This window comes from Saccostrea echinata, unplaced genomic scaffold (genome assembly GCF_033153115.1).
Source record: "Saccostrea echinata isolate AGI-Se365-2 ecotype Australia unplaced genomic scaffold, CSIRO_AGI_Sech_v1 ptg000054l, whole genome shotgun sequence".
NCBI classification, from domain to species: domain Eukaryota; kingdom Metazoa; phylum Mollusca; class Bivalvia; order Ostreida; family Ostreidae; genus Saccostrea; species Saccostrea echinata.
Genome location: NW_026889803.1, coordinates 65,347,804 through 65,374,240, shown reverse-complemented (window position 1 = coordinate 65,374,240; position 26,437 = coordinate 65,347,804). Strand labels below are relative to the sequence as shown.

At 32.4% G+C, this 26,437-nt stretch overlaps 1 protein-coding gene across 1 annotated transcript; it reads left to right on the top strand.

The window, feature by feature from the left end:
- Window positions 1-6,742: 6,742 nt before the first annotated feature.
- Window positions 6,743-25,493, top strand: LOC133205628 (uncharacterized). The gene is made up of 2 exons (XM_061341468.1): window positions 6,743-6,867; window positions 24,370-25,493. Exons 1-2 carry the CDS (start codon window positions 6,778-6,780, stop codon window positions 25,246-25,248), a joined length of 969 nt encoding a protein of 322 aa, XP_061197452.1. The 5' UTR covers window positions 6,743-6,777; the 3' UTR covers window positions 25,249-25,493.
- Window positions 25,494-26,437: the final 944 nt, after the last annotated feature.

Below are 26,437 nucleotides of genomic sequence, written 5' to 3'. Positions count from 1 at the left end.
CATAACTGATGCTGAACTGTAACGACATTAAGAACGTTAACCACTTCTTGTTACAGTTTTATATACTAATTGGCAACTCTACTTTCGAATCTTACTTAAAAATACGTTTTGTCTATATACCACTCCCGATACAAGCTCACCTTGAATCTTTTTTTTAAAAAGTTAATTAATGAGATAGGTTCATTGAACCTTTTTCAGGAAAATAATGGAATTGTAGTTCACTTATCGCCTGATCTGTTGTTCATGGGAGCAGTTAACGATTTAACTGACAACGTGACAGAACAAAACGTGACAGGTGCTAGTACTTGCTATGGATTTGCCAACACATGTGTTCATTTTGGGATCGGATTGTAATTGCAATTAATGTCTTCTTTGGCTTCTAGAAGAAAAGAACAGAATTAAGCGTCATCTACAAGGTTTTTTAAAGTTGAAATTTTAAACCTTCATAAACAAGTTTTTTTTCTCCACTTTTACCTTCTTGAATTGGCTACTCATCTCTTATAAGCAAAAAATGTAAATAGTATTTCTTCCTACAAAAAATAGAGAGTATTTCTTCATAAAGCTAAGCTTTGTATGCTCCAGTGTTTGCAAAATTTGATTCTTGAAAAATTCTCATAAATGCTCTCTTTTTTTTTTTAAATATTATAAATGATTTCGAGAAGATTGAAATCTTGAAATAGTCCCCCTTACATCCTTAGCACTTATTAAGTATATCATAGAAATAGGAGTTTATTAAAGGTTTGAAAGTAACATGCTAATTAATAAAAATGTTACTTTTTTGTAATAATGTTATTTAAAATACATATACACATTTTTTACAGAAAAGCGCCAAATTGCATGGCTTAAATGATATAAAGCAGTCTATCTCTTCTGATTTTAAATTATTTGTATGTTTTAAAATGTGTTCAAAAACTTCATTCCACATGTGACACTAGTAATCTTAAAGCCAAATCCACTTTATTTATAATTGGAATTAATTGATGCTGAATGTAAGAATATACATGCATCCTCGAGAATATAATGTTATAAGCCGTAAACATGAGAGAATGATACCTAGTCTTAGGTAGAATAGTAATAGCTTTAATGGTATCGAGTTGAATGTCCTTTTAGTATCCAAAAGTGTGAAAGTGGAGATAACGAACATCTCAAAAACCCAATTAAACATTACAAATTGAGAGCCGACACGGATCCCTGAAAAACAGAAGAGGTTGCATCAGGAACCACGGAGGAGTAAGCATCCACTATTGACTGGTCACACCAGCCATGGAACCTTTGTCTTCATTGTGTTAACAGTAATCCATAGATAAATCAGTATGGAAATAAATGGCCTAACAATTTGAATTTTAGAAAAAGTCGGTCAACATTGGACCTATTTTTTGACAGAATGTATTTGCAAACGATGTTATGTATGGAACATATAAATTGTGATCATTAATACCCTTGTAACAAGTATTTTTATTAAGCAGTACTTTCTTGATTTAAGAAATACAAGATACCAGCATATTCTTTCCAGTCAATAAACATGCAGCACGTGTTATACAAAAATATATTCTCTATTTGTTGAAAATGGGTCTGTTTTAATTTTTATATGGCTAACAGACCAAGTGGGGACACAAAGTCAGTAGTTATGTGTGAAAATGCCAAAATATTACAGAAAATGCATGCAATTTCAGACATATAGATAATTTATTTTATTGGTAGGCAATCATGAACATTTTAGATGCAGAGATTAATTTTGGAAACTTGAACTTGCTGATTATGATACATTTACTTTGACATATACTCGTACATGACCACTTTGTAAAATGTCTTATTGCATTACTCAAATAAGCTTAGAATTTCTCGTTTAATAGGTAGAAATATATTGCCCGACCCCATGGGGACAATCTCAATTATTTAATGCTCTTTCATTGCTGTCGTGGGTTGAATTAAAATAAACAAGTTCAGAAGGAGCGCCTCTTAAAGCAAGTACTTAAAAGTCTGTGTTTAACAAATCTTGTTATAGTCATGGGATAATGAACTGTCCAGTAACACTTATTACAATATTGCCAATGTATGTAATTGGATGGAGAAATGGAAATTTTTAAATACAAAGACTTTTAAATTTATGACATGACAGGCTCGTAGCATCGTTTTTGAAAGTTGGAGGCCAGCTAAAAATACATATTTGGGAGACGGGAGTGGGTGAGTTTAGGTTCAACTTTTTTCCCTATCAAATTTCGCAAAACTTTTAAATTTATGACATGACAGGCACAAAGTATCGTTTTTGAAAATGTGGGGCCAGCTAAAAATACATATTTGGGGAGGGGGAGGGGTTAGATTCAACTTTTTTCCCTACCAAATTTTATTATCAGCCGCAGAAGCTGCCGATCTATTTGTGGTTGTGTTAGAATGTGCACATGGGAAATGAGTCGTTATTTTTTCATTGTTCCATGGAATAATTTCTTATTAATATCTTTTATAAAAATTATGAATAAAAGTTTTTAAAATTTGCTTAATAATAATTCTAAATGGTTGTAGTTAGTTTCAATTATAGTTTTCATTTTTCATCAGATATGCATTAATTTATGATTTTCCTGAAAAGTTGTTACATGAACTGCTCCCCAACATGGGAGTGTGTTGGATACAAACACAGAACATAATGTTTCCGAGTATCAATTACAGTGACAAAATAATAAATAAATATTTTTATTTAAATTATAAGCAAATATGCAACACCTGTAAATGACATAATAATACGGAAACATCGGTATTATCACGTGACAAAGATCCAGGAGTCAGCACCTGACGTTTGTACGTACGTGAGCCATTCATCTTGTAATAAATAAATTTGATGATGATATAATCCTGTCCTTTATCGCCCATTTCAATATTCATGAATTAGTCTATTTTTGATTAATAGTAAACAAGTCATCGAACATTAATAAAAGTATTTTTAAAAAATGCACAAAAAAGTAAGGTTAGTTCTGCAAGAAAAATGTAACGTATACTTTCTGTACTTTAAAATTATTTTTTTAGGACTCTTTCATATGGAAATACTTTTAAAATGCTAAACATGTTTGCGACCGATTCGATGCTTTGCATCAATTTTATTTGTTAATGCATTATCAGATTACAATGATTAAACTATATCACAACAAAAAAATGGAGATGGACAACCAACACTTTTAACAATAAAAGGCTATGTTTGAGGAGTGAAGTTAAAATCAGATGTGTTTAAAATAAAAGTTGATTATTTATTTATTAAATTATAGACTACAGTTAATTTTACTAAAATTACAAATACTTTAAATGCATTCCCCTAACATCATTGAATTCAAATTCGGTGAAGGAAGAGCTGTGATTTTCAGCAGCATTTTTAAATTGGTGACATGATTCCAGGGTTGTCAATAAATTTTATATTTGACTTTTCCATTATAAATTCACAAATTTTTATTCATACATCGATATTGCTATTTCTATCTTTTATCATATTTTGGGCAATAATTCATCATATACAGACAGTCTTTTATTTGCCTCAAATCACTCCTACACTGTACAGAAAGCAATACGTCTCTTCCCGTGGGGAAACATACTAAGATAGACATTTGATTCATTACACATGAGACAAAAATATTGACGCGTCGGTATGTTTTACACGAAATGTGAAGATAACGAACATTAATCGTGTTCAAAAGTCCAAGTTGTGAGTACAGCAAACACGGACCTCTGAAAACAGAGGCGGGATCAGGTGCCGTGGAGGAGCGAACATCCCCTGTCGACCAGACACACCTGCCGTATGCCCCTTCTCATGGTCGGAAAACAGAAGAACACTGTACACAACTTGTGTGAGATATATGGCCTAACGATTTATATGAAAGACGTCGGTTATCATTCGACCTAGCTAATGATAGTTTGTATCTGCAAACAAGGTCATAGTATCGACCATAGAATTTGTGAAATGTTGACTTTTTACTATTGATATCCTCTTATCATCAAATTATTTGCCACTTTTCTGTCTCGTTTTGAAATTTTTTGGACGCATAACATGATCTTGCATATCAAATAAACTGGGAGATATAAACCCCATATGCGGGTGATAATGATATATTTCTACATAAATAAGAAAAGAGGCGATAGAAAATTGAAGTTATCACATTTATCATAAAGTTAAGATGATAGTTTGTCATGAATGTCCTTCTCTAGTAAATAAACAGATGTATGACTTTATGGTGTCTTTTATTTCGAGTTCAATAGGATGTATCGAATCAACATAGGAATTTAAATGAGATTGTTAATTGATAAAACGTTGACGATATATCCAAACCTCGAATTGAAAGCCACAACCTTCTTTTTTGTAGTTCTTAATAAATTCTGCTCCATAAAAGCACCTTTTCCTAAACAAATCATAAAAAATGGGTACTATTGAATGACATTCTTTCATCTCTCTAGAGATCCCATAACGTTTAATTTTCCATTTGGTGCTGCATGCTTTACCTTGGTGAGTTAAACAATGTCGATGGATAGCTTTGAAAATGTAAAATTGTTTAGTCAACATATAACTGATTTCATGTTCTTAATTAAACTTGCGCTTAAAAATACATTTTCATTTGACCTTAAATTGTTTATGTGGTATCTTCTTTATTTTGATCCGAGTAACTGATTATGTTTATGATGTTTTCAATGGCAGAGGTTTAACTGTATCATTTTCAAAGTTACTAGCAACACAAAGGTGGCAAAATTTTCTTAAATGAGCAATATCAATAGAATGAATTGAAACATTATGTGTTCTAGTGCTATATGGGTAATTTCTTCTTTTTTGAATAAATAGTTAATTTGAAAAGTAAATGTTGACATTGTTAGAAATATTGTTGGTTATTGTTCTTGTATTGTAGACATTAATAAACTGTTTGAATAAATTTTTAATTCTTTTCATAGAAGCAAGTTTTCTATTGAAAACACGTTAAATTTCAAAATTGCTATTTCTTCAGATGTACACCGGTATTCCTTTCACATCGCAATTGAATTTTATTTTTTTTTTAATTTGGCGGAATAAAAATCCTGTGATATCTGATTTGACGCTTCTATTCAATTACTTTATATAAAGAGACGAGTTTCATATAAGTGCAATCTTAATTTAAAAAAAAAAAAAAAAAAAAAAAAAAAAAAAAAAAAAAAAAAAAAAAGCTTGTTGTTTTCCTTGCATTTTACTAATCAAAAGAAATTATTATCCCCTCGCAACGGAGTTGGAGGGGATAGTAACGCAATTGTGTGTGTGTGTTAGTTAGTCATGTGCGAACGGAAGTGACGTAATTTGCATCGGGATCGAATTCTGCCTTGAAATATGTATATTTTTAATTTATTCATCTATTGTCTGATCTTCTCATATTCCAATCACATAAATAAAACTGAACAAGGGGATAATAAAATATTACAGTATATACAGTATTTTGCTTTTCCAAGTGTAAATTATAATTGAGTTGTGTGCAATCGGGTTCGAAATTTTTGTTAACATCATATTCAGCAATCGGATCACCTCGCCCTTTTCCGTCGCACGCTAGAAAAAAGCGTGCGACGGAAAAGGGCGAGGTGATCCGATTGCATATTTAGCTATCTAGCTTGAATTACGATGACCTACGTACAGTGAAGTCGTCCATTTCAGGTTTACGTATCCACGAATATTGTCGGTAGTTTTTAAGCATGTAAACATTTACTTCCTAACAGCTCTTATCCAATCACTATATATTTAGCAACATACATGTAGCTTGTGAAGTCGCCAATTACGGATTTCGAAAATCAACATTAACGTTTTTGTTCACTGCACCAAGGCAGAAGATGTAGTTAAACAATAATAGCTGCAAAGCATGGTACTTGCATTCAGTTATAATTCAGAAATCATTCATGAATAATGATCACTGCTTAAATAGTTAAATTTACACTGATTAATAATAAATCAAACTGTAGCAGCCGTCCACATACCTCATGACATGGACCATATCAAAACTCAACATGCTCAATATTCAAAATCTAGTGTCAACTTTTTGTTTACTTAGAATTATAAAAAGTATTCTCCAAGGAAAATATAAAAAGTTAAATTGTGTTTCCCTTGCAAAAAAAAAAAAAAATCTTGGAGAGGATATAGTAAAGCTCGTGTATGTGTGTAAGGGGGGGGGGGTGTTAACAAAAGTTAAGCAAGTAATAAATCATATCAGGATTGATAGGCTCTTTTGCGAGGGGATGCTCCGCTTTGCGGCGCCCTTGTGTATTACTGGATACATTCAGATATCCTGTAAAATACAATGTATATACTTTTCAATTGGTTTACTGATCAGTTTAGTAATCTGATTATAGTAGTCTCAAACTTTTTTCTAGCTCTTCAACATGACACTATAAAAAGTCCTCGTAATTTGTACAGTGATAATGAGAAAAATCTTAGTGGTTTATATAAGAATTGTCTTACAGTGGTTTACTTAAAAGATTAGAATACAAGTCTAATATCCCGTCGGTATTCCAAACATTTATGACAGAGAGAACAAACTGTTCCCAGGAAGATTCCGTCCAAGAATTGCTATTATTGCGTCTTTATGATCAGCCAAAGGAACAGTTAATCTGAAGATAATAGAAATTGTCCCTCGTATCGATTGCAACAAACTCCTTAACAGGCTTAACACGGGTGACGATACTAGCTCTAATGCCCGGATGTTAAGCGATATCCAATTAAACATTAGCAAAATACCGCCTACAGAGGACGATATTTAAAATTAGCTTATTTCTTCATGAGTGCCAGTAATAGACGACATGTCTCTATCGAAAGCATCTATACTGAGAAGGCTGTTAGTCCTTGGTATTCTACAAACCACCTGCCGGATCGTTACCGCTGATGATAAGGTGAGAGTTATTCTTATAGTGTTCTTTAAGTATTTACCTCTTATTGAAAAGGTGAGTGAGTGTTATTCTTATAGTAAATACTTCCAATCTGGAGATGGACCAACAAGGTGTGCAAATTGCCTATAGCTTCAAAAGTATAAATATCATATTCAGTGTGTGAATTTTGTATTTAGAGTAAATTTCTTATTGTTGAAATTCATAAAATTCTGAAAACCAAAAATTGTCTACGGAAAATTCGACAAAACATTTTCTTTTCTTTTTTTTTTAAAATTGCGGTATTTTTGGAGTATCATTTTTTTTTCTTTGAGACTAACACGCTAGTCTTCACAATTCATGACAATTAGCATTTAAATCATGTTTGTGCTATGACCATTGACAAATGAACTTCAAATATCTCTGAAGTGTATTTATAAGATATAGTGGGTCTTTGCTCCATATTTTTGTTAGCCGAAAAAAAATATTTTTACGTATACTTTGAGGATAAACTTTCAAAAAAGATTCACTCGTAAGAAAACCATGTTCTAGTGAAATATGTGGAGATAGCGAACAGTATTCGAGCTCAAATGTCCATTAAACAATACAAAATAGGAGCAGAGCAAACACGGACCTCTAAGACATCAGAGGTGGGATCAGGTGCCATGGAGGAGTGAGCATCCGCCGTCTGTTCCTTGTCATGATCAGGAAATAACGGAAAAATCCGTCGACAATTCAGTATGTAATTAATGGCCTAACAATTAGTCAGCATTTGACTTCGTGAAAGATTGTATTTGCTGACAAGGTCATTGTATCGACCATAGAACTTACGAAATGACAACTTTAAACGAGACTGCTGATATTCTTGTTTCATCAACTTGTTTGTCAATAACTTACCTCGTTTTAGAAATTGTTCATACGTAGAGCATACTCTGGTGTTTCGAATCAACTGAGAGATATAAACCGCGTATGCATGATGAAATGGTCTAAGTGTGTGTATGCTTTTTCATATACGAATAATTAAAATTGTAAAGATTGTTGCAAATTGTGTAGATTAAACATAAAGTACACGTCAATGTTAAATGAAATATCAAAGAAAATTGTGCTATAATTGACATTTGATTTTTTACTTTCTTATTTGTCGCACCAAAGGCATTTTGCAGGCCTTGTTCGCCCATCTACTGTATTCTACTTTTTTAATCCGTGTCTCAATGATTGAAGAACCTTTGTGCGATTTTTTTTACAGTGCGAAATAATGGCCACAAATTCTACCAAGTCTCTAATTGCACGCAAAGAATAAAGAGGATGTTGCAGTTCTTTTGTTATTTTCCCTAAAGCTGTAGCAGTTTAAAAGAAAAATTTTAAGTTACAGAAAACGGTCTTAATTTTTTTCAGATACAACAGTTTATACAGCACAATGTAGAACAATATTTGCAAAATGCATATCGACTACCAATTTGCCATTAAAAGAAGTGTAAATTAGTCACATAGCAAAATAAGTCAAGTTTTCTGTTTTTCAAATAGGGAATCCCCATTGTTCTGAAAAAACTGCCTCCTTGAAACAGAATGAATTTGATATACGCATAAAGAGACAGGACTTTTCTTCAAAACTGCCATTTCCGATTTTTGTTTCAAAGAGGCATATTTTTGAAAATCACAAAAATCGAAGAAAAATTATTATCCACCCGAAATGAAAAGTGTGTACATAAAATAGCACACTATACTTCTGTGTCAGAGCTGGTCTAGTGGTAAAGCGTGTGGACTCTATGCGAAGATTCTTTTTACCTGAGAATGGGTTCGAATTCTGGAATGGCTGGTATATACATTTTTTTTCTTATATAATGGAAGTACAATGTAACAACTCTCTTGAGAGAGAAAGAGAGAGGGAGAGAATGTCAGAAAGTTAATGGGTAATATTTTAAATGCATGCAGAATTAAATTGTTTTCTTTGATATTGTGTCTAAAACTAATAAGACATACATTTAATGTTATTATTTAGTGCAATATCTTAAAAAATAAAGTACTATCATTTAAAATAATTTAATTTATTCATATTCATTTCGTTTCATTATTGTTCTGTTAATTAGTGGCTCAGATTTGAATTGAAACAATAAATTGAAATGACTCAATGGAATTTCTTGGATATTGCATCAATAGCGTAATTATTGGACACATTTGTATATATAGAAAAATATTAACGCACGCTTTTTACAGTACATCTTTCAAAATGATGTGCGAGTCTATTTAGGAAAAACTATGCATGATATTAACATAAAATGTGAAATGTTTCGTTATAACAAGCTGGACATACCCGTCGTATAAATAAAGTCATCTACGTAGCATTATCTATATTTAGAGATAACTCTTCATGCGTCGTGGGTATTTAAATGACCTTCTCGATTTAGGGAATAATCACGAGTTTCTGCAACACCCTCTTTTAAGTATGCCAAATGAAAGAGGTGAAGATAACGAACAGTGATTAATCTCAAAAAAATCCATGAACAATACAAATCTGAATAGGGCACAAAACACTCTGGAAATCCTGATGTGGGATCAGGTGCCTAGGAGGATTAAGCATCCCTTAATGACCAGTCACACCCGTTGTGAGCCCTATGTACTGATCAGGTAGAAGGAACATTCATAGTCAAATTCATTTTAAAAACAAAGGCCCAACAATTGGTATGAAATACATCAACAAAATTCGACCCAATGATAGGCTACATTTACTAACGAGGTCATTATAACGATCATATAATTTACGAAATGCTAACTTTAAACGACGTTGTTAAAATCCCTGTAACATCAATTTATCTGTCCGAAGCCTACCTCGGTTTAAAAATTGATCGTCCTCGGAGCATACTTTTGAGTATCGAATAAGATGAGAGATATAAACACCATATGCATTTGTTGGTTCAAATCTTGCAGACAATATGCTCAGAAGTTGAATTTCTTAGGGTGGGGGATGGGGGTTAAAATGCTGATCAAGATGGAAGCTTTACGTACGAACAATTGCTAAAACGAGGCAAGCTATTAACAAATGAGTTGATGAAACAAGAATATCAACAACCTTCCTTTTAAGTCGGCATTTCGCAAGTTCTATGATCGATACAATGACCTTGTCAGTAATTACAATCTATCATTAAGTCATATGCTGACAGACGTTTTCAAACTTATTGTTAGACCATTATTTACATACTGAATTGTCTACGGATTTTCCCGTTTGTCCTATCATGACAAGGGGCACACGGTGTTGCACCTGATCCCACCTCTGAAGTTTTAGAGGTCTTTGTTTGCTCTGCTCCCAATTTGTATTGTATCAGATTATGGAATTGTGAGCCTGATTGCTGTTCGTTATCTCCATATGATACTCTGTATACTGAACAGATTTGCTATAATCAGATGAATTATACATATTTAAAGAATGTATAAAGATAGAAACATTGACATCCAAAACATTTCAATGGCAGAAAGAGCTAAATGAACTGAGTAGAAAATGACGTTGTTTATCACCGGAGACCACGAACTTTATTGACAAGTAAATTCTTTTCTAGCAAAATTATGAAAGCTAAATATTGTTAGGTTTGGCACATAAAAGTCAAATTATACGACAAAGATGTGAAATTGGGTATACAAAGATATAATAAAGAAAATATGCATAGTTTTAAAGAACATCAAATGTATTTGTATAGCATAACTCAGTTCTATTTCTGTTATACTTAACTCATTTATAAATGGTTTTCATAGAAATCAAACTTCCCTTTGCTTAATATCGCAGTAGCTGGAGAATATTTTGAATCTAACGATATATGAATTTATATAGTATTTACTGACTCCTGGATATTCTCTGGGTATTAAAAAGAAAAATATATATAGTAGATATACTAGTATATACCGGTATAACCACATATCTTTTAGTCCAATATATATTCAGTAAGAAACATTTGAAATTGTTGTTCAACGGATTTTGTACTGCTGTTGTTTCACACACGTTATCTAGTAGAAAAGGGTAGTTATGAATTGATCTTACTTTCTTTGTTTAGATAACATCTAATATTTAATTTAGCTAAAAGTTTTACTGAATTTGAATTTTAAAAAAAAAGACAACTGTTTTTAATATTTTTTTAACTTTATCGTACGAGCCTACGTTAACCCCATGACGACCCCTAATGTACAAAAAAAAAATGTTTTCAATAAGGGTGATATTTTTTAAACCTTGAGAGTTGCAATGAAACCAACATTAAACTTTTACATTAAGGTTTTGTTTTAACATTAAGGGTTTCTTCATTTCATTTTTTTCTATTATGTTAGCATTGATTTTCTCGTGGAATGCGAACAGATTTTTTTTCAGTTTGTGTTTCTTTCTGTGAAAGCACTTGCATTCCTAAGAATTTCTTAACTTGTAAAATGCCCCTTATTCCCAGAATATTTTTCTTTCAAGAAACAGTGTACAGCTACATATAGTGTTCCCACTAAAAAAATCGTTTTTTTTTTCTTTCAGTAATACAGTTAAAAAAAATTTTTTTAAATAAAGTATTTGTAGTTGTAAATCAATTTTTTATCGAAGGACAATGCTTGTTAATTTCTTATGTGCCATTTTCATGGAAACATCCCATTTACTTTGTATACTTCCTATCCATTGCTAGTGTTCAAACTGAGTGCTTTTGAAAACAGAAAGCCTATTGTAGATGAATTTTCAAAGTGCTGACTCTTCTGAAACACTGATTATTTCACTGTTTACTCTTGTTTTACGTGTGACAAAATATTGAAAAATGGAAAGGAATTCAACAGAGGAAAATAGCTGGTAGGGTTAGGAATGTAACCCTATTTTTCTACACATAGTGCTGTTCTTTACTGATCACATATGCATGCCTTCTTTGATATGTAAATATTAGTTTACTTGGCGTATCATCTCTTTTCCTTAAGTGAATTTCTCCTTTTTTTTAATATTTTGTACACACAATACAAAGTACTTAGTGAAATAATTATTGTTTTACAAATATCACCAGGTTTAACAGTCCCTTACTAATGCATGTTAAAGGCCTTCTGTTTTCAAAAGCAGTTATTTAAACAATAGCACACAAAAGGAAGTATATATAAAATACACGGGAGGTTATCCATGAAAACTGTATCATAAGAAAGTAAGAGGTGTTATCATTAAATGAAATACTAACATTAATTAATTTAAACAATATTTCATTATGCATGATAGGATTGGACAGCAGGCACTGCCTATATAAGTCCTCTCCATAATAATACTAACATTAACTTACGTATGTCATCAATCCATTATTTTAGGAATAAGTATTACAAAAAATTCTCAATAATTTCTGGGAACACTATATTATAATTCATCCAATTTATTAATGAAAAGTTATTAATTCAAAGAGAATACGAAAAATAAGCATGATTTCAAAAAACACGTTTACCTGCATTTGCTTTTGTAAATGAAAAAATGAGCATCTTTGGCAAAAAAAAAAAAATGGCGTGAACCCAACAATAACGGATATACATTGTAAATAGAAAAGACGAGCACTTGTGGCGTCAAACGTGTATCACCTCAACAGACGGCGTTATTAAGGACATGAAAATAGCTGTTATCCTTCTAAGAACGGCTGCAAATACAGCCTGGTATTCGCTTTTAAAAACAGGATATTCGATATAAATTTTAAAACCTATCCTAATAGAAAGGATTCACTAATGATCTACTTTTTGTGTCATCAGAACTTTTACAACTTTTTTATCATTCGTTTATGTTTCAGAAAATAATATCTTTTTAAACATTGGGTGAGCACGTGGACGCTGTTAGCATTTAAGAAGAAAAAATATTATCTTGACAGACAAAAGAGCTCTGAACCATTAGGAATCTAAAACATACTATGTTTCCATTTCAATCAATTGAGCTAAAAACTAATTTCAGATTTGGTTTAAAGCAAAATTGCAATACAGTATTTCGATGTCAATAGTGGACGAATATTTGCAAAACATTCATTTTCAAACAATTTCTACTAAATGCGTATATAAGCCTTGAGCATCGTTGCCATGTCAATATATGACCTCCAAACTTTATCTCTGTTGCAGTCAAAATATTTCCTCTCGATGCAGAACAATCTGGGAGAATTAAAAGTCTGTTTCATGTATGGTTTAATAAGTTTTATTCTAACAGGACTCATAATTTGTCGACAATATATTGGTACTAAACTCTCTAATCTCCACAATCCACACACGAGGTTTTAATAATGATGGTATTTGACAGTTTTAATGAATTTTATGTAGATTTTATTGCATGATCATCATTAAAATGTGGAAATTATCCTAAGAGAAAAACCTGTTTGGGTATTAAATTATATTGATTCGTGAAATAGTCGAAGACTTGAAGGCCTTAAAGGTCGCTAAGGCATCATTTATTAAAACTATCTCCATGTTGTACATTTCTTCAATTCTCAGATTCAAAATAATTGTTTACATGATTTTGGATGATGTGCTTAAAATGCCCAGTGGTCATATAAAATCATTTTATTGCAATTTTTCATGTTTCTCTTTTATGGTCCTCATCTAAACGACTCTGAATGTTCACTTCAAGAATCTTCTTGCAGTGAAGACTGGATTTGGGTACCCTTTACTTCTTCAAAACTCATAAACTTTGATGAATGCTGCATAATTTTTATTCAAATTTCTCAAAAGCACATCTTCAAAAATAACACTTGGATTTTTTTTTAAAATTTCGATTAATTTTTTCTACTTTATCTTGTATCATCAATCCTTTACTATGTTGTTAACGATAGACACCGAGGGCATCTTTTTGTAAAATTCAATAACCAAATTTTGGTTCTTTCTTGCAAAGAAAATCCCAATTAGCTCCTTCGATATCGTCTGAATAAACTGGAATAATTACAATATTCCTTCAAAAGATTATCTAGTTTCTAAGAACTCTTATCAAATAGAGCTTGATTTAATCTGTTTTATATTTTGCACATTTCGTGCTGTGGCATTTTGTTTTTATGAATTCGTGTTGAAGAAGATTATTAAATAGAAATATTATAGAGAATGAACTCGGTAGCTTTTCATTCCAATCGCTGCTACATCCTGCAGGGTGACACTGGCATAATACAGAATACTGAAATATCTCATAATTTCGCATTCATCTTGATATTTCGGAAGTCGAAATTTTTTCATTCAAATGTGAAAGATGACATACAATTGCTATCTTTTGATGAATGCGCACAGAATTTTTGCTAATTAACTAGTTTTGGAAATTCTTAAATAAGAAAGTTAATGCTGGAGAGCCCCCACCCCAAAGCCCCGTTTTATATCGATGTTATGTCTGGGGAAAAAATTAATTTGATCTTCTTGGCACTAATAAGACTTAAATATTCATCTTAAGCCAACGATTCTTCATGTTGTTTGAATTGAAAAAAGGCAGTGGCTTATCTTCTTGTGCTATGTAAATTCTACTTTTAAAAAAAAAAAAAAAAAAAAAAAAAAAAAAAAAGACGAAATGCTAATAAAAGAAATGAACAACAAAAATATATGTGTGTATGTTTTATAATATCCATTTGCACACTGGTTTGCTTGAAGCAGAGATTTAATTTTGTAGAATTTCCTGATTTGAAAAAAAAAACACTATTGGATGTTTATAGTTCAAAGAATAAACTGAGGGTGTGTTACACAAGCATAGAACTTAAGCTGGACAAAAAGGAGGGAAGATACTAGTATCTAATTCTTTTAGGGGCCCTTAACAAGTCACAAAGAGACATTTGAGAGTTTTATATACATAGATAAGGGGAAGCGATAATGATTTTTTGGACAAGATCTATGTCATTGGAAGAAATTAAAACTATCAAACTTTAATCAAAGCTATAACTTTGCTGTATAGAAACTCCAGAAACTAGTCCTTAGAGTTTGTTTGATGAAAGATACTACACACCAACGTTGAGGCCTATGAGAATTTTGCTTATGAAAAATATTCCGTGATTTTGTCTCGGCTATTTCAGTAGAGGATTCTTCAGTCAATAAAGGCCTAGCTTTTGTGTTAGTATGAACTTTAAGGAGAAGAGTGTGTTACATAATTAAGAGTTATGTTTATATAAGTTCAAAAGTAAGTAGGATAAGATTCTATCGGATTGATTCATTGGGTTTTTATTTCTTTTTATTTTCTTTTGCCCTCTGTTATTTTTATTTACTGCTTTGTAAGCAAAGTTGACGCTATTTATGGTATAAAAAAACTCTGATAATAAATATTTGAATGGATGGATTCATAACTTTCAGATCATGTATATTGTTGGAAAAGTAATATGTGAACTAAAAATATTGAATTCGTTAGAAGAAACAAATTAAGAATGGATTTATAGTCAGTGCATTCACTTTGATTAAAACTTGTAATTATGATTTATCTGATCTTGTCATATAATCAGAGCCAGAGAACAACGAGAGAAAACTAAATTGCTTTTTGCTCATCAGTGCCCGAAAGTATTTCTTTTTCAATAGTTGAGTGTCAGTTTTCGATTTTCTTTTCCAAGTATGAGTTTGATAATAAACAATTTTCAAGCCTATTCAGATCAGTTGTACATCTTTTTTTAAGTGAAATATATGGGGATAACGAACAGTATTAAGACTTTGTTTCAAAGCGTTTTGATGAGTCAAGTTTACTTTACTTTCCAACAAAGTTCTCTATCTTTCAACTGCACTATCAGTTACAAATGTACGGTTGTACCCTTCATTTATGCTCTATTGTACACTATCTGATCATTGTAAAAGTGATATCTCTTTAACTTGGAGAGATGGCTCTTTAACTTAGAGGGAAATCTTCTCTTTGCAAATCTAAATGAATACCTCTCTATTACTTAGAGAGATGTTTCTTTGAAAATCGATAAAGAGATGTATCTCTATCTTAGAAATATTTTTGAACATCGATAAAGAGATGTATCTCTACCTTTAAATGTATTTCTCTAGAGTTAAGGGATATCTAGTTAGGCTAAAAAATATCTCTTTTAGTTTAAGTACTTCTCGTTATCAAAAAGAGATATCTTTTTTTAAATAAATAGCAAAAGGGCTTGTCATGATAGATTGTAAAAGGGCTTGGCATACAATAGAGACTGTCAAATTAAAGTTTTTGACGTATTCAGTGCTACATTTTTCACATTCTTAGTGTATCTTTTATATTAAATTCTAAAATTTGAAAAAAAAAAACATTTTTAAAAAAGCCTTGATTGAACATATATTCTACTCAATATCAATTAATCATTCAACTACGCACAAAACAAATTGTTAATTACATCCGGTCCCTAGAACATGCTTAATGCCATAAGGAACAGGACGTGACGTTTTCTACGACCGCAGCGAGTCACAATAGTCTTTCAAATAAGATTTCTAAGCAAACGGTTTATACGGCTCTCTAACATTATGTGGAAATAACATAAAACCAAATAATTACTCTACCCTTTCTTTTAAAGGCTTATGTTATAATCTTACAGGGTAGGAAAATACTCGTTTATTTACCTGATTATGAAAACTGAAAGCTGTATTTCTTGTTTTTTTCATAACGCATTTTTTAAAGTCAAAATTTAATCATACATACAATAGGAAGACATCTCATATTTTATTATATAGTATGTGAAGAAACCGTCTATCGAATTCTAAGCATTAGGTATTGAGTCTGCAGACTATGAAACTGCCAGTTTAAATTCGTCATTTTTTAGTAGCCGTACATAAAAGCTTCAAGTTAACAACCATAATTCCGTGATGTTTGAGTAGTCATTGTGCTCTTGTTTCTAAATAAAATGCATCTTAGTTTATATCATCAATTATAACTGCATGTGCCTGATATTAAATCAATGTTGCCCAATGTTCCGCACATTTTCAAACCTTTCAATGCATTCTAAATAAGATGGATCGCAATCCAATGTTCGTCTTCTTCAGTATCCGAGTAGACACGCTACTAAGTAATAAACAAGCTTTTATTCTACAGTAAGATAGAATTACTTATGACATCACTATACATACAGAATAGTATCTATATGAACCCTTGTACTTCGTTTCTATAAAGATAATGTTTTCTTGTGATATGAGCTCCGTGTTTTACATGTTGACAGACAAAGGGTTTAGAAAAGGCACTTTTAATACAATCCGTGTCGGGCTTTATAAGACTACTTGTCCATTACGTGTGAGCACGATCCTTTTTATTTGTTTTTTCCGATGGTATTAAAATTTAGCCATATGACACCGGAGCAGAGGCTTGGATTTATTGTCTGTTGGGGAAAAAAGCCTACAAGATTAAAGAAGAAAGGTTTAAAGCTTTGAGACAAGATAAATGAAATCTTCTAGAAGCTAGTGAAGTCTATTTATTTCCAGACCGCTGTCGAGATACTTCCGAGAAACTTTTATTTGAATTTATGCTTCATAGAATTGTAAATATTTTATTATAAAGATTAGTCGTCATGATACGGATTTTGGATCGAAAAATCAAAATTATGTGAGAAAGACATCTAAAGAATGAATATCCCTTATACATGCAAATTTTAGAATACTGTGAATAGAGGGGAAAAAAATAATCGGATAGAATTTCTAGGAATCTTCAAAGGATTGTTAATCTTTGTGGGGTTTTATTTTTTAAGTATAATTTTATTATTTTTTAAATAGATTTTTAAATTTTTATCTGGCATTTGAAATGGAAGATTTATTGCTTGCATTCGAATATTTTTAAGAATTGTCTTGGGATTGTGATCTTTATTATACTTAATAGGTTTACAAGGAAGCTCTTGTCTCATTACTATTCATTTACATGAACTTTATACAAAATTAAAGCGATTGTTTTCCACTCTGATCAAATTACTTTTAATAACTGTCACATAGAAAATTCTTTCAAGTCATTTTTCTGATTTTTTGCGAAAGAATAATGAAATAACCTGAGCACGTGGTTTGATACCGATTGGAAAAACCACGAATTAATGTCCCTTTCCTGTAAAATTAAGTGTTTGTCATGGTTTCCAGCACATTTATCGGGTTAAATACCGAAGTTCAATTTCTTGCGTATCTCTCTTCTCCATTTTCTTGATGATCCGTAGTAAATTTTGATTAGGTTTCTGTCCACTCTCTGGAGGGACACAACGACCATTATGACCATTTAACACATCGCGTTCCTCCTGTAGATCGTTTTATGTATTGGTCTTTGGGGATACAGGGCTTGTTGGAAGCGAAGATCGTCACCCATGTTCTTACTTATAGAGATAAGTTAGTACCATCAAGAGAGATCAAAGAATTTTTTGTAGACTGAGACCATCTTCACAGATATTTATAAATAAGACAGTTTTGAACATGGTTTTAAACTTATTGCTTTCACTGATTGAATGTTGTCATTCAATTTAGTTGTGATGTTTTGCAATCTTTTAGTTCCACTGAACAATAATCTACAGTAATGATTATTTTGTTGGAATTTCTATGGGCGATAATTCTTCTCTTTTATTTGTTGACCTGTTTTAATACTTTTAACCTGAGAAGAAGAAATAGTCGCTATTGCCTTCAAATCGACATTCAAATATATCGACGACGTTTAACTTTTATAAAATAACTATTGCTATTTCCTTTCATATGTCGACTCGACTTATCCCAATGAACTCGAAATAACAGACATCACAGATTCTGCTACATCTGTTTTTAGCTCACCTGAGCCGAAGGCTCAAGTGAGCTTTTCTGATCACATTTTGTCCGTAGTCCGTCTGTCTGTCTGTCTGTCCGTCTGTAAACTTTTCACATTTTCGACTTCTTCTCCAGAACCACTGGGCCAATTTCAACTAAACTTGCCACAAAGCAATCCTGGGTAAAGGGGATTCAAGTTTGTTCAAATGAAGGGCCACGCCTTCTTCCAAGGGAAGATAATTATGAATTCGTGAAAAATTAATGGCATCATTAAAAAATCTTCTTCTCAAGAACCACTGTGCTTGAAAATATGAAACTTATGTGAAAGCATCCTCAGGTAGTGTAGATTCAAATTTGTTCAAATCATGACCCCCAGGGGTCGGGTGGGGCCACAGTAGGCGATCAAAGTTTTTACATAGGAATATATAGGAAAAATCTTTAAAAATCTTCTTCTCAAGAAAAGGAAAGCCATGATTGGTCATATTTACTTGGAAGCATCCTCAGGTAGTGTAGATTTAAGTTTCTTCAAATCATGACCCCCGGGGGTCGGATGGGGCCACAATGGGCGATCAAAGTGTTACAAAGGAATATATAGGAAAAATCTTTAAAAATCTTCTTCTCAAGAACAGCAAAGCCATGTTTAGTCATATTTACATGGAAGCATCCTCAGATAGTGTACATTCAAGTTTGTTCAAATCATGACCCCCGGGGATAGGGTGGGGCCACAATGGGCGATCAAAGTTTTACATAGGAATACATAATATTTTTTTTTTTTTTAAACTCTATTTCTTAAGAACAGCAAAGCCATGATTGGTCATATTTATATGGAAGCATTCTTAGATAGTGTAGATTCAAGTTTGTTCAAACATGATCCCCGGGGGTAAGGGTGAGGCCGCAATGGGTGATCAAAGTTTTACATAGGAATACATAGGAAAAATCTTTAAAAATTTTCTACTCAAGAACAAAGCCATAATTGGTCATATTTAAATGGAAGCATCCTCAGGTAATGTAGATTCAAATTTGTGCAATTCATGCCCCCCCCCCCCTCCCTGAACCACTTTTATATTTAAACTTTTCAACCTTTCAAGACTGAACTGATTTCTGCTTTTTCCTAGCCATAGTGCTCAGGTGAGCGATGTGGCCCCTGGGCCTCTTGTTATATTTTACTGACTAAAGACGATAAGGGCCAACTAACAACTAAACGAGACGACTTAGGCTTTTCCATTGTCAACTTTCCTTATTTGTGTAGTAATATTCCACAATCACCTGCATATGGCGTTTATATCTTCCGTCTTATACAATACTCAAGACAATGCTCTGAGGCTTTAAACCGAGGCAGGCTTATGACAAATAAGTTGAGTTTACGGGGATTTCAACAACCTCGTTAAGTGTCAGCATTTCGCAAATTCTATGGTCGCTATAAAATGACTTTGTTTGCAAATATAACTTATCAATGTGTGTTTTTTATTACATGTTTCATACCAATTGCAATCTAATTAAAATTAGATGTTCCGAATCCGCTACCGCTTCTCAAACATCTAACAACATCCCATTCTTTTTTTACTGCCAAACCTAAACGCCCGAGGGTTTCGTAGTAAACAAAATTTGCATGGTAAAGATCGTGCTATATATGAATGTGACGTGCGGGATATATAGTAGTTTGTACATTTTCGTTTGCGTTATTCAGGTAAGAATGCCAGACTGGCGGACTATAGTTCAATTTATACCAAAATTACTTTAATTCATCGTAAGACAGTCTACTGAGCATCAATAATGTAAAGAAGTAGCCGTGGAACTAATTTTAGAATGGTATACAGAAGGTTGAATCTGATTGGCCAAAATTTTTATGTTTATTCATAATCGAAAGGTCGCTCTGACGTGACCCCGAATGGTTTGAGAAGCGGTAGCGGATTCGGAACATCTAATTTTAATTAGATTGATACCAATTGCTAAGCCATTGCTTTTAAAACTAAATTTCACTACAAATTATTCTATCTACCTGATAAATATTAAGGGCTAACGACAGGTGCGAATGGTCGACAGGGGATGTTTACTGCTCCTAGGCACCTGATCCCACTTCTGGAATTTCCAGGGCTCTTGTTTCTCTGCCCTGTTCACAGATTAGTATTGCTTGTATTGGGTAATATTATTACTGAATTCCCTAAAAACAATGTGTTAAACTTAAAGGGACACCCGATGTAGAAGAAAAGAGTTGTAGTTGCATAGCGTGACCAGCCGTCTCAGTTCTATAAAAAGCAATTTCAGCTTGGGAGGTGGTGAGGGGGACATCATACTTAAATTCTTGACAAGCAAAAAAAGGTCATCGGAGGGAGTTTTGAGAGGGCACATCCATAAATTTGCTTTGTTTTATTTAGTAAAGTACTTATATATTGGCAAATTTCTGTCCCCTCCCCCTTTTCTTTGGACCCCTGTCTCCTTGCCGATCTGCATGTTTATACCTGTATCTTTATATACATGTACTTGATGAGAACAAAGCAAAATTCAAAAAAAAGTTATTGTGTTCTGTATCATCAAATATCTTCGAGACTTTCTTTTACTTACAAACATTTCTCTCTGAGAACCATCATTTATATACCAGTAGAATCTTTTCCCAGTCGCAAAGTTGCGGATGGGGAGTAAAATTTGTCGTCGATGATAGTTGGTTTACATAAATCGAAGCATCTTTTCTCTATTTTATTTTAATGATTTTTCACTTGGACTAGAAAGTGTTCAGATCGGAAAATATTATATTTTTAGAAATACTACACTGTAAAAAATAAGTGTTTTAAAAATAAACACCAAATTGCCACAGATAATAAACACTTTAACACGTTTAAAATTTAAACACTTCGTGAAGTGTTTAAGAAATAAACACGTTAGAATGTTTAAATTCTAAACACATGAGTTTAATATTTAAATATTTCTTTCTCATTCTGTTTAAATACTAAACACCTCAAAAACACAAAACGTTTAAAGATTAAACACTGAATAAACACAAGTAGTTTACTAAATAAACACCGTACGTGTTTACAATTTAAACATTTCATGTTTTATTAATAAACACGTTCAACCTAAACACTTAAACACTTAAACATGTTTATTCGATGCAACAGATAATAATCACTTAAACATGTTTATACGTCATTTTTTAAACACTTCAACATGTTTAATTTACAAAATAAATAAACACTGATACGTGTTTATAAGTTTTCAACATTTTTATTTGAAACAAACATAAAACAGTACAAAACACACTGTGCTTGATGATGAACATGTACATAAAGCTTAATTAATAAATGATTTAATGTTGAATAGAGATTCAAACTTTATAAACAATTTATCAACACATTTGCTAACACACACATGTAGATACATAATTCAATTCAAGTTGAAAGATAGAATTATCAAAAAAAAAACTAGCATGAACATTTAAAACCTGCATGTGAACTAAAATTCAATAAAATTGGTGGCCGGGGGGGGGGGGGTGAAATAGAAAAATCGCTTATTAAAATGAAATATTATTTTTCAGGAATAAAATTTTGAAACTTTATTTTAAAAAAGGGACAGGGCAGGGCGTCCATTACATCTTTTTTAATAAAACAAAAAAATTCATAATTAAATATAATGCACAAAGACTGAAAATGTATTTTTATTGCCTGGGTACGGGATATATACATTGTGTATGTGTTGCAGTTAATAAATCCAGTTGTAACTGTATAATTTTACTTTCACTAATATTCAGAGTTTTAACCAAATGAAGAAAATTTCCAGTTTTTACCTGTAAACGACTAATTCATTAAATATTCTTGCAACTTCACAAGAGCTGCCGGGGTGTCACTCACTAAATTTCATATAATATTCTAAGCGAGTTAAACAGTCTCCTCTGCTTGTGTGTAAAATTCAGGTTCTTCTGCCACGGATGATGATCTCCTGTTTTCCATTCTTCAAAATTTTATTCAACCTTAGTATTTCTAATTCCTCCTTCTTATCAGAAATATCCTGAAAAATAGATAGATAAAAAATATTCACTATGCAAATTCAGAAAATTATCTGTAAAAGAATACGTTGAGATAAAAAAAAATTGTTATCCTTCACACCAACTTAAATTACACTGTATGAATGTACCTGCAGGAGCAACCCAACAGCAACAATTAAGAGAAGGGGGAGGGGGGCTACCAAAGGCATTTTCTATCATGTAAACAACACTCCCCAAAAATGTAAAGTCTCCTTAAAGAATACATGCGCGGGTAGGGGATGAAAAGTGTTGTTAACGCTTATGTGTTAAGTTATGTTTGGTCAGCAAATAATCATAATAATGCGTGATAGGCAGCATAAATTTTATCAAGGGCAGGTAATTGGATAACATTTACTTAAATTTCATGTTACTGGGAGACCCAAAACTAGTGTAGGCTAGAAACAATGATGTTTGTGTTTGTGTGTGTGTGAGGGTGTGTGTGTGTGTGTAAGGGGGTGACCCTTTTTCTTTGAAATGCCCTTTAAACTCACCTCTCAAGGTTAAGTGTGATCTTCGTTTAAAATCACTTTCCTTTATCAAGTAATGTATTCTTCTCAGGATTCACAATAAGAGATGAACGTCCCTGCAAATTAATTAGATATCGCAATATACTTAAAGACTACAAATAATTTATGCCGACCGCTGCACATGGCCGCATTTGCACTCAGACGATAGGCCTAACAATCCTGCATTTCATAAATGAAAAGCAGTATAAATCTCTAATGTATTAAGCATTCAATTTTTTTCAGATTTTATATAAAGAAATGTATAAATACCTCCTGTTTCCTTGTTAGATATGGTGTTTTTGCCAGTATATGCGTGATTCTGCATCTTCTGCGTTCAAATGGCATGTTATGACATAATCAATTGCGTCATTTTCTATCATAACGCATTAAACACAGGTGTTTAATTTGCAATTTCTATATATATACCATGTGTTTAATTTATAAATATATGGTGGTTAAGAAATGAACACTCATTTTAAACACCGGTGATTAAAATATTGATAAAATTATAAAAGTCATCATAATATATGTTTCTCTTTCCCCTTTAACAGTTTATGAAATTTATGAATTTTTGGCACAAAATTACCATAAATTAATGTTAATTGTAATTGCTTTTGGTATGATCTAAAGTCAACGTATTGCCTAGCTATTCGTATTTTTTCTGTGTCGAAAAATACCTACTAGTATGTACGGAAATACTTCATAGATTAAGAATTGTACAAATGGCAAATGCACACAGCAATACTGAGAAGCAACACCTAATTTAATTTTTTGATTTGATGCATATGAACATTGTGTGTTTAAGATGGATGATTAAACACCCTACTTATTGAACACCAATTTAAATAGTCGTGTTTATATGTTAAACGCTAATGTTTTGTATTTAAACCCACCATGTTTAATTGTAAAACACGACTGTTTAAAAATTAAACACAAGTTAAACATCATTTTTTACAGTGTAAACCTTCATAAATATCAGTATTAATTTTCACATGAAATACACATGAAGGGCACTTGGTTGCATTCCAAGCATTATTTCCCCGCCTTTCTAACAAAAATAGAATTTACAGGGGAGTTTCAGCTTGTATTTAACATATCGCCTCGTCTTCGTGGATTAAGAAAGGAAATGGACTGATTCGACACGAACTTCCCCTCGGTTCTAATTAAACTAATTTACTCTATCCCCTTTAAACTTTGTCTAAGAACTAGTGTTGACACTAAATGCTTTCATCCATGTAAAGTTGATGACATACATGAAATACAACACAGGTCAGAGGGTTTTAATTAACTGGACAATGCCTTTACCGAACTGTGTTTAGATTAATGTCACTCCAGTTTAATCACATTGATTAATTTTTCTGATCTTTTTCTTTATAGACTGAAGGAGCGGTGTGTATTCCATTACCTAAAAAGTATGGTGACATGGCCATTTGTTTTGACTCTGACTCGATGAGTGAATCTGGGACTGTAGAAACTTCCACGGGCAATGAATCTCATAGGGGAGATCATCCAGTGTATTTCAAACTCATCAATACTGATGATTCTCAAACAGCTGACAAAAGGGGGTTCGATTCAATAGCGTATGGGTCTTCCCTTAATCGGTTTAACAAGAAAAGATCGTTTGATTCCATAGGCTACAAAGGAAATTCATTCCATCGCTTCAGAAAAAGGTTCCCTTTTGATTCCATAGCCTATCAAGCTGGACGGTTTGGTAAATTTAATGCTAAAAGGATTCCATATATGTACAATAACTATCGATACGGAACACACGGCTTGTTTGCTAAGAAGAAGACTTTTGATTCCATCGCACACGACACAGGGTCCTTCGGAGGTTTCTCTAAAAGGACCCTGGATTCCATATATAATCAACAAGGTGGGTTCGGGGGATTTTCAAAGAAGTCTTTCGATTCCATCGCACATGGTGCCGGCCACTTTGGGCGTTTCTCTAAACGATCCGTAGATTCTACCATTGTCAATCATGAAAAGCAATTATCAAGGGCAAAAAGATCGTTTGACTCCATTGCACATTCAGGAAAGTTTGGAATATTCTCAAAGCGCAGACCATTTGACTCTGTGGGCCATGTTTCGGGTTACTTTGGGGGATTTTCTAAGAGATACGGCATGGATTCCATTGCCCATGGGTCTGCCAGATTTGGAGGATTTGCAAAACGGCGTTTTGATTCTATTGCTAATAAAGCGGGGTCGTTTTCTCGTTTTACAAAGAAAAAAACTGACGAAAATTCAAAAAGGACATAAAGTCATAGGACTTGATTGAAAAAAGCTGAAGTTCTTGGTGAATTTTTGTGGACAGGGGATCATTATTTAATGTAAAAATTCAGAAACATCATCTAGTGTAGATTTCATCTGGTCAATTTTAATCGTCATCAAGTTCTTGTCTTATTTTAATACATGTAGATGCATTTCATATCCTTTCAATTTTAGAGTTTAAAATTCAATATGTCATACATGTACTAATAGATAAAACATTTTATCAAATCTGACTGTATTTTAACTTTATTTATGCGTACTCGGTATTATTTGGTACCATGTTAAAATATATAGATATTACATAAGATCATTCGATAGTGACCGTAGTTATCTTCTGGTATTGCTAAAATAATTGTTAACAATTACAGCAAGACAAATTCTATATTAATATTTGCAATGTATTACCTGATTACTGTAATAACTATACACGTTTTGTTTTAGTTTGCTAGACCTAGGTAACGTAATAAGCAAGTGCCCCAAATGATGACATAACATTTGGTGAGGACATTTTGCATATAAGACGATTCATTTATATTCCTTTCATACGGATACATGTAATGGGTGATAGGTACAACAATATTTTTTTTAATTATTATTTTGGATGTCCAGTGATTTACAGAGCAACATACATGTATGTAATTGTTTATATGAAATCCATCTCTTCTCTTTGTCTGATTTGCGCTCATATGAGGAGCATAATTTCACTGAGTGAACAAATTCTTGAAGTATTGACAGCGATGCCTTTTGAAGCAGACTACTTTAATTTATGTATATTTAAAAATCACATGTACATGTGCTTTCCATGAAGCAGTTACATAACAGGTACGGTTATGTGCTGTTGAGCTTGACGAAACTGACTGGTAGCAATTCTAAGTCATGAAGCCAAAAATACTGGAATCATTTTCAGTGAGTCGGGATAATCTTAGAACTAAATAGTAAATACTGAAGAAAGGAATGATACAGATCTGAAGAACAGAATTAAGGAAACAGAAAGGAAATGTAAAGTATTGCGTTTGTAGAGCTAATGATGAACATTTGGGAATCTATTCTAGATTTTTTTTTAACACTGTATTAATACATGTGTGTACATATACATGTATTTTCAAATTGAACAGCTGTATTCCAATACAACTGAAGCAGTGCCCTCTAACTTAACGTTAGGATACTAAAGTTGAAA

Excerpts from the sequence above, each read along its gene's own strand:
- LOC133205628 (XM_061341468.1), top strand. The coding sequence starts at position 6,778 with ATGTCTCTATCGAAAGCATCTATACTGAGAAGGCTGTTAGTCCTTGGT. Across the intron at positions 6,868-24,369 it reads TCGTTACCGCTGATGATAAG|ACTGAAGGAGCGGTGTGTAT; the intron begins GTGAGAGTTATT and ends TTTTCTTTATAG.